This window comes from Eulemur rufifrons, chromosome 3 (assembly GCF_041146395.1).
Source record: "Eulemur rufifrons isolate Redbay chromosome 3, OSU_ERuf_1, whole genome shotgun sequence".
Lineage (NCBI taxonomy): Eukaryota > Metazoa > Chordata > Mammalia > Primates > Lemuridae > Eulemur > Eulemur rufifrons.
In genome coordinates this window covers 43,145,416-43,158,710 of record NC_090985.1, presented here as the reverse complement: position 1 = coordinate 43,158,710, position 13,295 = coordinate 43,145,416, and the positions used below count along the sequence as shown (strand labels likewise).

The 13,295-nt window shown below is 34.2% G+C and overlaps 2 protein-coding genes across 2 annotated transcripts in view; one reads left to right on the top strand and one right to left on the bottom strand.

The window, feature by feature from the left end:
• Positions 1 to 8,001, bottom strand: part of MRPL13 (mitochondrial ribosomal protein L13) — a 36,055-nt gene extending 28,054 nt beyond the window's left edge. Inside the window, exons 1-2 of the mRNA XM_069466039.1 lie at positions 7,936 to 8,001; positions 6,130 to 6,253 (exon numbers count right to left, since the gene is read on the bottom strand). Of these exons, the coding sequence (XP_069322140.1) occupies positions 6,130 to 6,253; positions 7,936 to 7,962 (151 nt within the window). The 5' untranslated portion in view covers positions 7,963 to 8,001. The remainder of the gene's footprint in view (positions 1 to 6,129; positions 6,254 to 7,935) is intronic.
• A 281-nt stretch (positions 8,002 to 8,282) lies between these two features.
• The window catches only part of MTBP (MDM2 binding protein), a 65,431-nt gene continuing 60,418 nt past the window's right edge, over positions 8,283 to 13,295 (top strand). Inside the window, exons 1-5 of the mRNA XM_069466038.1 lie at positions 8,283 to 8,451; positions 9,283 to 9,363; positions 10,366 to 10,439; positions 10,535 to 10,686; positions 12,356 to 12,414. Of these exons, the coding sequence (XP_069322139.1) occupies positions 8,334 to 8,451; positions 9,283 to 9,363; positions 10,366 to 10,439; positions 10,535 to 10,686; positions 12,356 to 12,414 (484 nt within the window). The 5' untranslated portion in view covers positions 8,283 to 8,333. The remainder of the gene's footprint in view (positions 8,452 to 9,282; positions 9,364 to 10,365; positions 10,440 to 10,534; positions 10,687 to 12,355; positions 12,415 to 13,295) is intronic.

Here is a 13,295-nt window from a genome sequence, read left to right as displayed (position 1 = left end):
AGAGTGGAATTGGAATGTTCCTAAGACAAAGAAATGATAAACACCTAAGGTGATGGATACTCCAATTACCCTGATTTGATTAATTCTGTATGCCTGTATCAAAACATCACATGCACCTTATAAAGATATACAACTATTATGTACTCATAATAATTAAAAATAATAAAGGAACTATATGCAACTTTTATTTCATTCCATGCAGACCAGGAGTATTTTAAGATAATCTAAAGATAATTTTAGCAATGCTAAAGAAAAGTTTCCCTCTCCTTCCTTTCAATACTCACATGGTCCTCTTCAACTAATTAATCTGTTGGCAGTAAAAGAAGTGGAGTGCTCATGTAGAATAAGAAATACTCCACAAATCACCACATACCCTTTCTTTCGATTTATTAGAAACCTGTTCAAAAGCTCCCAATTCCCAAATCAGGAGGGCAACTCTAATTTGAAGGAGGAAATTCCTTTACTAGTTACACATCATTTCAAACTTGACCCACATTTTCCATAAAAAATAACCTTGTAAATGGGAAACTGGTTTTCTATAACACTTCACAAAGTTCCATTTGATAGTTCAAATATTGCATACATTATGTTCAGATACATTATTGGTTAAATATGACAGCCATTCCTAGAACTATGACCTCCATTTATAATATTATTTTTCTGAGAAGTTGTAGGTCCATTTTCAAATAAATGTGTTTATAGTGATTATAAGCCCACCATATATGCTTAATAAATGCTTACTAAACCAATTGGAAATGAACTCTTAAAATACAACATATTTGTAAACTGAAATTTAAGTTTTGATTTTAGTGACATCTTGTGGACACGAGAAGTTTTGCTGATGTAAGTTACAAATTAAATATAGTGAAACAAAAATGCAATTCAGTCTTTAAAAAAAAGTAAATTTCTAATTTTGTAGAAACCTGACAGGCAGCCACAACAGCTCTTCTGGTATTCTAGCAGAGTACGTATTCATCAGTTTCTAAGGAATACTTTTGCAATAATGACCTGTTTGTAAGGAAGCAAAACTTTAATTGAGTGAACTGATACTGCTATACTTGGAGATGGAAATTAAGTCACTACTACTAACTCCACTTTCCCTCAAATTTTGTATCATTTGTATTTCTACAAAGACAACCTAAGAGATCTTGTTTATTACTTCCTGATGTCATTGCTAAGGAAAGAACAATTAAGCAGGAAAACACAGTGTAAGTGGCTAAGAATCACCATACTGAAGTGGAATGGAGAATTTCCTACATGAGGAAATAGGTACCTAAGTTCTAGTCCAAGTTCTCCTAAATATAGCTGAATGACAGTGGAAAGTCACTTCATTCTTCTGATTTTTGTTTTCTCATCTGTCAATGAGGTGGTTAAACAAAATATCTGAAGTACCAAGGAATTAAACATTTCTATGAATTGGTAATTCTATGACAAAGCATTTTTCTGATCTGCCAAAAAATTTTTTAAAGAATTTGATTGATTTATTTTTAGTGAAAATATAAGTTTGCTGATCACCATTTTACTCATTATTCGTGAATTCCATATTTATAAATTTGCCTACTTGTTGAAATTTATTTGTAATCCCCAAATCAGTGCTTTTGTAGTCATTCATGGACATGCTCAGATAGAAAAAAATTTAAGTTGCTTGACATACATGTTCAGAGCTAAGATTGAATAAAGTGATGTTCTGCCATCTTGTTTCACCTCTTATACTAAAAACAAGTGTCATTTCTGTTGTCTACTTACTGTCATGTTTTTGGCATCTGTATACTTTGCATTAGTGACTTCACTGTTTAAAAAATATTTCCCAAGCCTGGTATACTGGAGTGTCCCAAAGTGCAAGAAAGCTGTGATGTGCCTTACAGAGATAATATGTGTGTGAGATAAGTTTCATTTAGGTATGAGTTATAATGCCGTTGGTCACGAGCTCAACGTTAAAGAATTGACAATATATACATTAAAACAAGATGTCTTCAAACAGAAACACACAAAAAACAAGGTTATGTATTGATTAGTTGATGAAAATGCTGTGACTAGAGGTTCAGAGGAGCCTAACACTGTATTTCCTCCAGAAGCAATGGTTCAATGTTCACTAATCCAGAGTCCTTTGTCACTTTCTAGAACTACAAAGAACAACAAGAACTGACTGTAATCATAAAACATCTGTTTGAAAGTGCCATTCCACAAACCATTTCTGAGATGGACCTATCGTTTTTTTTTTTTTTTCAATAACATACAAAAACTTTACTTTATTCCTCATCCCCTCATTTGTGTTTTTATTGTACAAAAAACAACTTTATACATTGTGTGCTCATAAACATAGGTTCACAATTATTGCTTTATGCAGTTGCCTTTTCAATCAGATAGGGGAAAAAGAAATTACAAAAAATACACTTATTCTGTCTTTCATATTTTCCTACGTATTTACCTTTATTGGTGTTCTTATTTTTTCTCATAGTTTCAGATTACTGTCTAATGTCCTTCACTTCATCAGAAAGTATTACTCGTTAGTAATTAATAAGGAGCAGGTTTGCTTGTGATGAACTCTCTCAGCTTTTTGAGGGGGGGAGGTTGGGGGCAGGGTCTTGCTATGATGCCCAGGCTAGAGTGTAGTGGCATCATCATAGCTTCCTGCAACCTCAAACTTGACAGGGATCTATTATGGGCCAGACATTGTACTTGGTGCTTGAGAAACAAAGATTAATATGACTAAATTCTTAGATTCATATTCTATGCTTACAGATTTCACAGGGTATGGGCTTATTTTGATTTCTTATTAAAATTTTCATTAAGTAGAGAAAAAAAAGGTTAGAGTAGCAATACAAGAAATAGGGAAAATCATAAATCCTTGCTCTTACTCAAATAAAATCATCTGGAATACTCTTCCCCCCTAGCTCCATAAATCCAAAAATCTAACTTAGCTTAAATGCCAGAGTCCTAACTAAAAGTATTTTCTTCATTTTCAATACTGGAATTCATAAATGCAAGGATTCACTCAACAAACATTTTTTACATTTCAACTATTTGCCAAGCACTATGAATACAGCTGTAAACAAAAGAGGCAAAGTTCCTGTCTTCTTGGAACTTAGTCTAGTGAAGGAAGATAGATAATAAATACTTATATAACATGTCAAGGGACACATGAATGCTATTAAAAAAAAAATTAAGGTAATGGTAAAGAGTGAAAGAGTGAGCAGACAGAAGAATGAGGGAAGACCTCTCTCAGAATATAAATAATTGGGGAGAAATCTGAAAGATGTGAAGGAATAAGCCATGCAGATATCTGGGAAAGAACATCCAGGCAGGGGAACAGAATGTGAAGAAGGGCCTAAGGCAAAAACATGCCCTGTAGGCAAGTTAATGCAACAGCCAACAGGCCTGAGTGGATTGTTCAAGGGACAGAGGTAGGAAATAAAGCCAGAAAGGCAGTAAGAACTTTGGCTTTTACTCTGATTTTCATGTGGAAAAGATAACTGTAGCTGATCTGTGGAGAAAAGGCTACATAGAGGCAATGGTAGAAGTAGAGAGATCGGTGACTAGGCTTCTGGAATAAAATATGATAGAGAGGCGGGGCATGGCAGCTTACACCTGTAATCCTAACACTCTGTGAGGCTGAGGTGGGAGGATTGATTGAGGTCAGGACTTTGAGATCAGCCTGAGCAAGAATGAGACCCATCTCTACTGAAAATAGAAAATATTAGCCAGGTGGTGGCACACACCTGTAGTCCCAGCTACTCAGGAGGCTGAGGCAGGAGGATAGCTTGAGCCCAGGAGTTTGAGGTTGCAGTGGGCAACAGAACAAGACTCTGTCTCACAAAAAAATAAAAAATAGAGAGTACAGCAGTTTAAAGTTAGAGTAGAAGGGACAGATGATAAGAGGTACCAGAGTTCAGATATTTTTTTTCATATACATATATATATATATTTGAACAAAAAGGGGTCACAGATGAAGCAAAGGCTTCAAACCAGAGCAACTAAAAGGACAGAGATGCTATTAATTAAGTGGAGAAAAGTGGGAAGAAACAGGTTGGTTTGAATGGGGAAGACAGAAAGCAAGACATTTTCAAAAGGACTTATTCATTGAAGGTGTCTATTAGACACCCAGGGGGATCTGCTTAGTAGAAATTTGGTAATATGAATCTAGAATATAGGGAAAGGGTCAAAACTGGAGATAGAAATTTGGGAGGCATTAGCATATAGATGATTTTTAGAGACATGAGATGAAATGTGATCACCCAAGGGACGAAAAGAGGTTCGAGGACGGGGCCTTGAGGCACTCTCAATTTTTAATGAGAGAAAAACACTGGGAATTTAGAAAGCTAAAGCTGAAGCAAAGGGGACAGAGAAAGAGTAAGAGGGGAAGAAACAGATTGGCATGCAGGGAAACAAGTGAAGAATGCATTTCAAGGAGAAAGTTCTCTACGTGAAAATTAGCCTGGACTCCTCAAAATCTTAATGGCAAGAAAATTAGAGAAGAATTGTTCCAGATTAAAAGAGACCTTAAAGGAACATAACAACTAAAGGCAATACACAAACTTTGGTTGGATCCTACTTAAAAAAAAAAAAAAAAAAAAAATAGCTATAAGAAACATTTTTAGGACTGCTAAGGAAATTTAAAAATGCCCTGGACTATTAGGCCCTATAGTTAAATTATTTTCTTAGGCGTGACAATAGCATTTTAGTTCCATAGGAGACTATCTTTATTCTTAGGAGATGTCTGCTGAAGTATTGGGGTAGATATAATGATATCTGCAACTTATTTTCAAATGGTTGAGTAAAAAAATACATGACAAAAATGTTAATTGTGTAACCTAGGTCAAGAGTATACAGAAATTCACTACAGTAGTCTTTGATCATTTCTGAAAGTTTGACAACTTTTACAATAATAGTAATACAAAAGTAAAAGACAAACAACTTACTGGAAAAATAGCATATGATAGGGAGTACAGCAGTTTAAAGTTAAAGTAGAAGGGAGAGATGCAAAAGACATGCATAGACATTTCATGGAAGAAGAAACTAGAAAGGCCAAGAAACAAATAAAAAGATTCTCAGCCATGTTTGTAATCAGAAAAATGCAAACTAAAACCACAAAGAGAACATTTCCCATTTATCAGAGTAGTCAAAATTAAAAAGAATGAAAATATCAAGTGTTTCTGAAGATGAGGAGTAATGGAAACTCTTACATACTGTTGGCAGGAGAGAACATTGGCTTAAAGACTGAATAGTTTCCGTGTACCTTAAAACCTAGTAACTCCTGTCCTTTGGGCATACCTTGGAAAAATTTTTCCATGTGTGCACAGGAAAAAAGGTACAAGAATATTGATAGCAACATTGTTTGTAATGGCAAAAAAATTGGAAACAACCCAAATGCTGAGTGTATGGGTATTCACTTCATCATTATAATCAATAGTTAATTTTCTTTAAAATGTACATATATTTTCACATATACTTTTGTATGTTTAATACATTTCACAATAAAAACTTGAACAAAAATGTGATCAACTGCAGCAAATGCCATGGATAGGTAAGCAAGATGAGGACTAAAAATTGACATTTGTATTTGGCAGTGAAGTGCTAAGGTAAATGAAGTCAATCAACACTATCTGTTAAGCAGAACTCTTCTAGAATTAGAACCTTTTTGTTTTGTTTTGGAAGAATGATACAGAAAAGCAAATCTCTTAATTCAAAACAGGGAAAAGTAAGCTTTACACACCTAGCTAGCTCTATTTATCTTCCCAGGGGAAAGAATTTTTAGAAGAGAGGACAAGATTATTTCCCTTGCCAAAAACTCTCTATTCAAATGCACATCATTATGTGAAAAGACATGTATAGGAGTGAACATTTAATTCATGGTGCAAATCAAGATATTTCTAAGAGTGAAAGGAGGGGCTACTGATAATTTTGCTGGGCAGTGGCATAAAATATGGTTGTCCCACAGATAAGCCAAATTCAGTTTAATATGCTAGTAGGTTTTCTTTAAGAATGGAAGAAGGGATCCTCAGGAAAAAAAAAAAAAAAGGCAGCAGGGGGCGGGGGTGTTCCTTCAATGCAGTCCAGTGAAACTTCATCAAGATTCTCTTCATGCCTAAAAACTGTTGTTGTTAATGACAGGTCTAAAATAATACTTACTTTGTGGATGGTACACAGGTTTATGTAATCCTTGAAGTTTTATTGTTGCCACAGCAGCAAGTTTGCCAGGGGGCTGCATTTTCCCATCTAAGAGATACCACATTCGAGCAAAAGTGGCCCATTGCTTGAAAAAAAAGAAGGGGGGAAAAAAATGAAGAAAATTCTAATTAAATAGAAATACAGTAATTGAATGTATTATTACATACCATCACATGTATTTTACAGTTAATGTCAACAATTACCTTGGAAAAAAACTCACTATAGAATTGTTTTGTTTTTATTTCTATTTCTGGAAAATAGTTTTTTCTCATTATTCTGCAAAGGTAAACACAGTAATTTTCCCTGTTTTTCTATTAGCGGTATGACTCATGTATTTTAAAAATATTTCAAAGATATATTTCCCTTTACATTGTAGCTTATGTTTTTTGTATAACACAGAATAGAATCCGGAGGAGTAATGAGAAGCTCTTATGAAAGTAGCAGCTGTTTATGAAGGTTTCAATAACATTTGGAGATTGGTAAATACATCATATTGAAAGCTGAGTGGCCAATTAGAACCTGAAGACAATTTCAGAAATTCAATTCCACGGAAGAGTTAAATAGAACAATGTAGTTGCAAAAATAAAGATGGATGACGTTGAATAAATTTAAAGTTTATAAAGCTGCCTGAGACACATCTTTAGGTTGCCTCAGGAATAGATCGTTGTTTTTGTAGTATTCATCAGTGTCTTCAAATTCTAAGAAAATTCTAGCCCAGAAAAATCTTGACCAAATGCTTTCTATGCATATACACAAGAAGTTAAACGATGCTGGGAAAAATACCACTAGGATAGCTGGTTTTAAATTTAATCATCACAAACCTCAAACCAGCCTTTATATAAACAAAAGGCCTGTTTTCCCCCATCCATTGAAGACTAATACTTTGATACTTTGACAGAAAAAAAATATTTTGGCTAAAAAAATACAAATGTTGCCACAATGTCAAATTGCTACAAAAGTTTTTAAATTTTTAATTTCACTTCCTGTATTTACCTGATCACAGACAGGTATCAGTCCAAGGAAGGAATCACACTTGTAGCGGCACTGGGCTTAGAGTCACCTTAACCAACGTATTCAAAACTAACTTCCACTCTTCCACTTGAAACCTGCTTCAACCTCAGCCTTCCAGTTGTTCAAACCAAAAAAATCTTGGAATAATCCTTGTTTCTTCTTTCGCTGTCAGCCCACATTCAACCCTTCAGGAAATCCTACTGGCGCCATCTTCAAACAAAACCTGACCCCTCTTCAACACTACACAGTGTTACTAGCCTGCCTTGTGCACCATCAAGTCTAACCTGGATTACTGTAATACCCTCCGAACGTATTCTTTGCTTCTGTCCTTCACTAACCTCCATCTCTTAACAGTCTGTTTTGGACCCAGTAGCCAGAGTGCTCCTTTTAACACCTACGTCACATCATATTTTTCCTTGGATCAAAGCCCTCCAACAAGTACCCCGTTTACTAAGTAAAACCAAATTCTTAACAAATGGTCTACAATGACCTACGTGATACACCTTATTTCCTCTCTGACCTTCTCTCCTAATACCCTTTCCCGGGAAAAATACATGCAAAGGGCTGGCTGAAAGGAGGAGACGAGTACTACAAGAACAAAAAAGCAAGCGGTTACCAGAATGACGACCTGCTCGTCTTTGCCTTCCCAAGGCACTTCCTGGCTGAGTCTCAACTTCCCTACTAAATTCCCCCAAACCATCTCTCTCCTTCTGCCATTATTATGAACCACATCAAGCCACAAGAGTCCACGCTCACCTGGGGCGCCCTAGAGAAACTTGACATACTTCCCCAGTAGCCACACCGTCCTTTTTCCAGTAGCTAAACCGGGTCACGCAGCATTACTAGCTCGGTAGGAAACGCACAGACCCAAGCATGACAGTTCCGAGCCCGTCCAGCACTCCTTCTGTTTATCCTCCTTTCCTAGGTCCCCACGAATCTTCCTATAGTAGCAGTTTCGTCATGAAAAAAAGGAAACAATGCAATGATTGAGGAAATAGTTCCATAAAATAACCCACTTGCTGGAAAACTGAGGAAAACCGATGGAGGACACAATTTCCAGACGACCTAGGCGAAGGGAACCGGAAGTGCATCATAGCGCGCGGCTGTTTGGATGTGGAAGCGGAGACCTAAAACTGGGAGTGATCTCTGAAGCGATGGATCGGTACCTGCTGCTGGGGATCTGGGGGGAAAGAAGATTCCCATCGGTGGCCAGTGGGGAAACTGAGCAAGAGCCAGAGGTGTCGTCGGTTGAGGGTATTGATAAGCAGCCGGGTAAGCGCCGGGCTGAGAAAGGGCGGGAACGGCTTGCGGGGAGGGAGAGAAGTTTGTCATCAAGTTTTGCTGGGGAGGGATCTTAATCTATTAACAGTTGTCCCATGAAGCTGTGCCTCTATCTGGGATAGATTTAATGAGGGCTGAAAAATATCATCTTCCTGGAAAAATAGGGACAAATTTGTGGATGCAAGATTCTAGCGTTCAGAAGTTTTTGGCCCAATAAATATTTAACAATAAATTCCCTGTACCTCAGTAATGGAATTTTCTGCTTTTTTGGAAACGTTTGCATTCGTTAAGTATTTCTGCTCTTGTGTTTCACATGTGGGTCATACACAAAGGAACAATATGGTTAAGGATTTTTGTCCTAGAGTTTACACTGTAATGTGAGCAGACATCCCTCATATAAACTAAGTTATAAAAACAAATAATAAATTTCAAATGATTTTATAATAACTGCGATTGCACTGCTTTTTGATGCTCCTGTTTAGACACTATTGCATTTTATGTTTCTTTTGTTTTGATGGTACAGGCATTTTGAGGAGGAAATGTAAGTGGTTGTATATAAGGTATTGTGACAGAGCTTCCCTTCTCTTTAAAATTATTCTTTTTTGGATTTGTGCTAACTGGCTGGCATGTACAAATCGGGAGCCTTTCCTGTTTTCTCTTTTTGCTTTAGATTGACTATATCAAAACTTAACAGGTCTTGAGCAGCGTGTAGCTGTTTTATGTACAACATACTGATCTTGAAAGTCTCTGATGGTGAAATTGGAATAGGCCAGATTATGTAACTCTTCAGTCCTTTGAGTTAGTCTGTCTTTTCTTTTTCAGACTTCACAGCAGCAAATATTTATCACCTCCTGAAAAGAAGCATTAGTGCTTCAGTTAATCCAGAAGATAGTACTTTTCCTGGTAAATACAACATAAACCCTTTTTTCTTTGGCACAGCAATTGTATTGGAAATTAATTAATTTGGCCACTTGGGAGTACAAGGAAATACTTGTTGACTGTGTACAAGGAGGTAACTAAGGGAATACAAAACTGAAAACTGAAAAAGACATTACCGCTTCCTTCCTACATGAAATTGTTATGAAAATTATTCTAGGTTGTCAGCTTGAGTTTTGCTCCCTTTATGAAATTTTCTTGTCCATTATGGCAATATGAGAAGGATTTTTTGTCCTGAGTAAAAATGCGTTAATAATGCTCCCACACTGACTTCCTCGCCATTTATTTTTTTATGTTCTTAGCGCTTAACTGACTCTGTTCAAAGTAATTCATAATTGCTAAACACAGTAGTCTTTTCTTTATTCTTACCTGCTTTCACTTTTTGAAGTATTCCACTTTTTTGACCACTCCTTACTTTGTAAAAATCTTTCCTTCCTTAGCTTCAATTGACATTATACAAATGTTCTACTTACCTTGATAATTATCCCCTCTTTTACTTCCTTATCTTGCCCTTTATCTGAGAATGTTCCTTAAAGGTTCAGAAAATGGAGATGCCAAAACAGACTCTTCAACTCCTCTGTCTAGCCAGACTGAACCAACCTACATGGTCTTTGGAAAGGGAATTGTTTTCACTAAAATGACTTACATGGTTTTGTGTTACTCAGTAGTAATTGTGTATGTATATTTTCAACATCTTTATCATGGATTTTAATCTATTTGAAATGATTTAAATAATATGGATTTTGAATTGTGATGAACTAAAACATAGTATTCATTGAGTAATTTTGCTTTTTAGGCAGATTGTTCTGTTTGAATTTTTAGCAGAGATTTTAAAAAGATGCATATGTATATAACTTAGATAACTATATATTTCAAAGTTATACAATTCTTCAAGTTCTGTATGTATGCTATGACATCTGCTTATTTATGATATGCATTTCTTCTAATAAGTATAATTTTGTTTTCAAGCCTGTTCAGTGGGTGGCATACCTGGTTCCAAGAAGTGGTTCTTTGCAGTGCAGGCAATATGTGGATTTTATCAGGTAATACAAATTTTAAAATAGCTTTTGGTGAATGTCTTTGCTAATATGAAGAATTGCATGAATCCATTATTTAACACAATCTTTTGATTTATTAGTTTTGTAGTTCTGATTGGCAAGAGATACATTTTGATACGGAAAACGATAAAATTGAAGATGTTCTTCAAACAAATACTGAAGAATGTTTGAGTGCCGTTGAGTGTTTTGAAGAAGAAGATAGTAATAGCAGGGAGTCGTTATCTTTGGCTGAGTATGCTTATGTGCTTTTTATACTTTCTTTACAATATTTAACATTAGACAATTATTTTAAACTATGAGGGTGAAGATTACAAATTTTAGCAATTATACTAAAGAAATTCTAATTAATTGAAATTTTCAATTAATTTTGGAAGACATTAGGCAATTTGGGCCTTTTATCTGAATAAAATTCTTTAAAATGCAAAAATTAATATCTGAAAATGTTTTATTTCTTAAGCTTGCATAATTTCAAGAATTATAAAAAGTGATATTTTAATTAATATGTTGCTTTCTTGAAGATAAATTCTGCCTGATATATTGTATTTTAAGAGCTTGAAAAGAAATGTTATTTAATGTTAATAGCTAGCATTCAAACCAAAGTATCATTTTTATTTTTCTATTTGAGGCTGAAATGTGTGATTTCTTCAATTTATGTGTATCTTTATCTTTTCAGATAACTTTTAAAGTCCATAAAGAGTTTTTTGAGGATTATATACATGATTGAGTTCACTTTTAGGTTTTTTGAAGTGTAGTGCAGAATATATATGGATCCAGGTGACATAAGTTGTGATAATAATATTTTTCTTCGTGATATATCCCATCTGTGACTTATAGTTAATACCTTTTATTTTGATCTTCTGTAATATTTCATGACAGAAAACTGCTTTTGTTATTATTTTAGTATTCATGTATTGTAATATATCTGTAAACATCTGCAGACTTAACACATTTCATTTTCTTTTTTTCCAGATTGTAATTAAATAATTTGTACCCATTAATGAAGGGAGGCCTTTTTAGAATCAGGGAAAAGTCATTGAACCAGAGATCAGTAGAAGTGGACTTTAGCTATTCGCCTAACTTCTCTGGTTTTTTGTTTTCTTATCCATAAAGTATTGAGGTCCTTTTAGATGATTTCTTAGGTGCTTTCATATACCCTTTAAAACTTTTATCATTCCATATGTTTTTCCATCACTATTAAAAGATGACAAGTATAAAAGTATTTCTGATAAGTGACCTAATAATTATTTCCACAAGAGGGAGCCTGAAAACTAGAGTTTAACATAAGATTCCTTTAGTTTCTTTTTTTTCATCTTTTATATTTCATCTATGCTATGAGAAATGCCTTAAGTTTCTTAGGCAATTGTGGGTTTATAATAAAGGATTTAAGTACCTTTATGCTATATAATAAACTATTCTGAAAAAAAATTTCATCATATGGATAAAACAGAGTTTGAAGAATCTGAAGAGGGTACCATATTCCTTAGTCAGAACTGTTAAATGCTATTCAGAGAAAAGTCATATTCTTCTTTATTAAATACTTAGCATTTCCTTACTTCTAAGATTCAGAAAAACGTTTGGCCTATTAGGATTTATATTTAATATACTAGATATAATTTATGGAGTTTTATTCCCTTTTATTATTTGTTGAGTGTGGTTAAGAACTTATACTCAGGGTTTGAATCATGGCTTTCATACATACTAGTTATGTAACTTTAGGCAAGTAAAATGGAGATAATAGTATTATAGTAGTACCTCATGGGATTGTCATTAGGATCAAATGAGATAATGCATGTAACATACTTTACAGTGTCTGGCACAGGGGTGCTTTTACTTAATGTTATCTATTATGATTATATGTAATGTGTATTTGTGTTTTTTTCTAACTTACCCTCTTATTTTAGTCTTTATGAAGAGTCTGCAGAAAATTTGCATCAGTTATCAGACAAGCTTCCTGCTCCTGGTAATATTTTATGACTGCTTTCAATAGTTTGTATCTTACATTACACTATTTATGAATGAGTGATAAATTCATTCTATGCTAATCTTGAAATTCAAAATCAAAAATAATTTCTTAATTGAAGTTGATACAGAATGTACTGCATTATTTTAATGAAGTACATTACTGAGACATTACAGTTCTGTCCATTGTTTTCATTTAGTTAGACAAAAATTAGATCTTAGAAAATTAAATACCCATATCTGTTTCCTTACATAGTTATCACTGAAGAAGAATCTTTCCACTATATACCATTATTTTCCAGAGTACATTCTGTAAAACACTAGTCCTATAAACAACCCCTGGAAAAAGGGATTCTTTAACCTAGATAATTTGGATAACATTCTTTTTGATGAAGTCAGTATACATATTATCAAATGGAATGTCTTACAGTAAAAGAAGCCCTTGATTCAGCATTTTTCTATAAAACCCATTTTTTTCCTTTAATGGACAGTATATTTTGTGAAATACTATATCATAGTATTCTTAAAACTTTTTAAATCTTTAACTTTTGTTTTAATCAAGTAGCTGTTGTCTAAAATTTGATATAGTTGGCATCCACAAATAACTTTGAAGAGCATTCTTTTCTGAATATTTTCATTATTGAAGGTCATTAAGCAGATATTTGTTGTGTCTATTACCTGTCATGCATTGTACTAGGAGCTGAGTATACAATGACAGCAAAGCATATGTAATTACCATAAAGGACATTATAGCATAAAGTCTAATCCCTATATTCAAGGAGATCATATTTTAGTACAAAAAGTCCCACATAGAAAATAAGTGAATACTTTGGTAAATATATCGATTTTTTAAATGAAATGTGTCAAGTTCAAAGTATGCAT